Source organism: Danio aesculapii, unplaced genomic scaffold (assembly GCF_903798145.1).
Source record: "Danio aesculapii unplaced genomic scaffold, fDanAes4.1, whole genome shotgun sequence".
In the NCBI taxonomy this organism is placed as follows: domain Eukaryota; kingdom Metazoa; phylum Chordata; class Actinopteri; order Cypriniformes; family Danionidae; genus Danio; species Danio aesculapii.
In genome coordinates, this window is record NW_026613929.1 from 1 (window position 1) to 2,500 (window position 2,500).

Genomic DNA, 2,500 nt, shown 5'->3' on the forward strand with positions numbered 1-2,500 from the left:
ACACACTCACACACACTCACACACACACACACACACACACACACACACACACACACACACACACATGCATACACAAAGACACAGCCGCACAAACACCCACAAGCATGCGAAGGTACACACACACACACACACACACACACACACACACACACACACACACACAAACACACACACATATATGCAATCACACATACGCATACACAAACACATTCGTACAAACACCCACACAATACACAAACATGTAGTGGTGCACACACAGACACAAATACACACAACACATACATGCAAAGACACACACACACGCTACATGCACAGACACACACCTACACACAACACATACATGCAAAGACACACACACACACTACATGCACAGACATACCTACACACAACACATGCATGCAAAGACACACACACACACACATACGCTACATGCACAGACACACACCTACACACAACACATACATGCAAAGACACACACACACACTACATGCACAGACATACCTACACACAACACATGCATGCAAAGACACACACACACACACATACGCTACATGCACAGACACACACCTACACATAACACATACATGCAAAGACACACACACACACACACACACACACACACACACACACACACACACACACACACGCACACAACTTTTCAGAGCTCATAATAAACCGATTCCCCTGCAGGCTCCCAGTTACCTGCTGGATCTGTCCCTCAGCTGCTGGAATCCTCCTCCTGGTTTCCGGAAACTGCAGGGCGACTTCTTTTATATCAGTGTTCACACTTTGGAGGGCAAGCAGTATGACATCACTTCCTGCCCACGTGGATTTTACCTGAACAGGTACAAGAGTCTGGAACTTGATTACAGAACTGCATTCTGTTCTATTTCTGCAACTGAGCACTGTTGCCAACTATTTTCAAAGGAAAGGTGCTAAGCTCTGCCGGAAAAGTCGCTATAAGTCGCTAGATTACGTCATGCGTCAATTTGCATATTACTGACATCATCACGTTCTACCGTTTCTGTTTGCTTAACAGCCTATGATTAACTCTCTGTCTGCCTGTCTGTTGCGAAACACAAAGCGGGGGATCTCTTGGCTCCGCCCCCTTGTTAAATTGGGTGGGAAGTCGAAACTAATTTTCATGCGAAGCAACACATCCCTAAACAGCGAGCTGTGGACACGCCCCCAACATGACACTTTTTAACACATTATAATAAAAAATCTGAACTGTGTTTTGAACTGAACCTAAACTGGCACACTCAGAACAACCATAATATTAATATTAAATCTTAAAAAAGGGTTAGGGTTAGGGTTAAAACCGTCCTTTAGTCCTTTAAAACCGTCAGAATTTTCTGCTATACCGTTCCTAAGGTATGTGTAACATTTCTTATTTACATTTTTTTTTGTTTTGTTTTTTAGGTCAACAGTATCTCCAGCAGAAAAAATATCCAAAGATGCCGTTTTAAATTGTAAAGAAATCAGTGTTTTTGAAACTAATGAAGACTGCATAAGTCAATGAATGATTTCAATTATTTAGCCTGACGTGTTTACTGCTCTCTAAATATCTTAAATGTTTCTCTAAATAAAATATATTGTGTTCAAAGGGGTAAAACGTTTTTGTTTTTTACCCAGACATTTAAGAAGAGTATATTTTAGAGCCGTGAGCACAATACCATGATACTGTGATATTTTTATCCAAGATTATCATACCATCAGAATCTTATATACCACCCCTACATTTCTCGCTAGTCGCTTTTTTGAAAATTCGTCCCTAGGGGGGTCTGAAAAGTCAGTAAATATAACGAAAAAAGTCACTAAGTTGGCAACACTGCAACCGGGATATTTTATTAATTTATTTTCAGTTATTTTAATATCAGTAGTAGTATGTGGTTACAAATTCAACATTGTGTTATTGTGTATGACTATGTTGCAACATTTTTCGCTGTATGTGTATTTTATTGTACTTCTAAAAAGTCAGCAATTTGAGAGGTTTCTATATTTTAGTTGTGAGAAGAAATATGGAGGAACTATGGAGGAACTATGACGAAATATATATATTTGACGTCATAGTTGATATATATTTGAACTATGACGTCACTTTGTAGGTGAATCGGCTGCTAGCATAAAACTGGTTCCCTCGATAAAATCTCTACAGGATTTTCCCATAGGCTTTTCGAAGATTGCAAATAATAAGCTCTGTGTTCAAACACTGTTCATTACACTTACACGTTTTGTCCAGCCGAATAATCCTCACATGAAAATTCAACTTTGAGCACTTTTGGATCTTAAATGGAAACGCAAGAACTGAAAAGCTAACATTAGGCTATAAACGGACTACAGTGATGTCAGCACCACCCTGCTGCAGACAACTTTTCTAGCTTATTTTTTTAGAAATATGGTCCATGACAAAGAGTTAATCTCTCTGTTTATTATATTATAATGCACGCTATATATTATAAACAAATAAATACGTAAATACACATAGACCTACGTGCCT

The 2,500-nt window shown here is 39.0% G+C and overlaps 1 protein-coding gene across 1 annotated transcript in view; it reads left to right on the forward strand.

Annotated features, from left to right (window-relative positions):
* Positions 1-690: 690 nt before the first annotated feature.
* Positions 691-2,500, forward strand: part of LOC130220543 (clustered mitochondria protein homolog) — a gene marked incomplete at its 5' end in the record, with an annotated part of 11,217 nt that continues 9,407 nt past the window's right edge. Inside the window, one exon of the mRNA XM_056452786.1 lies at positions 691-845. Within this exon, the coding sequence (XP_056308761.1) occupies positions 691-845 (155 nt within the window). The remainder of the gene's footprint in view (positions 846-2,500) is intronic.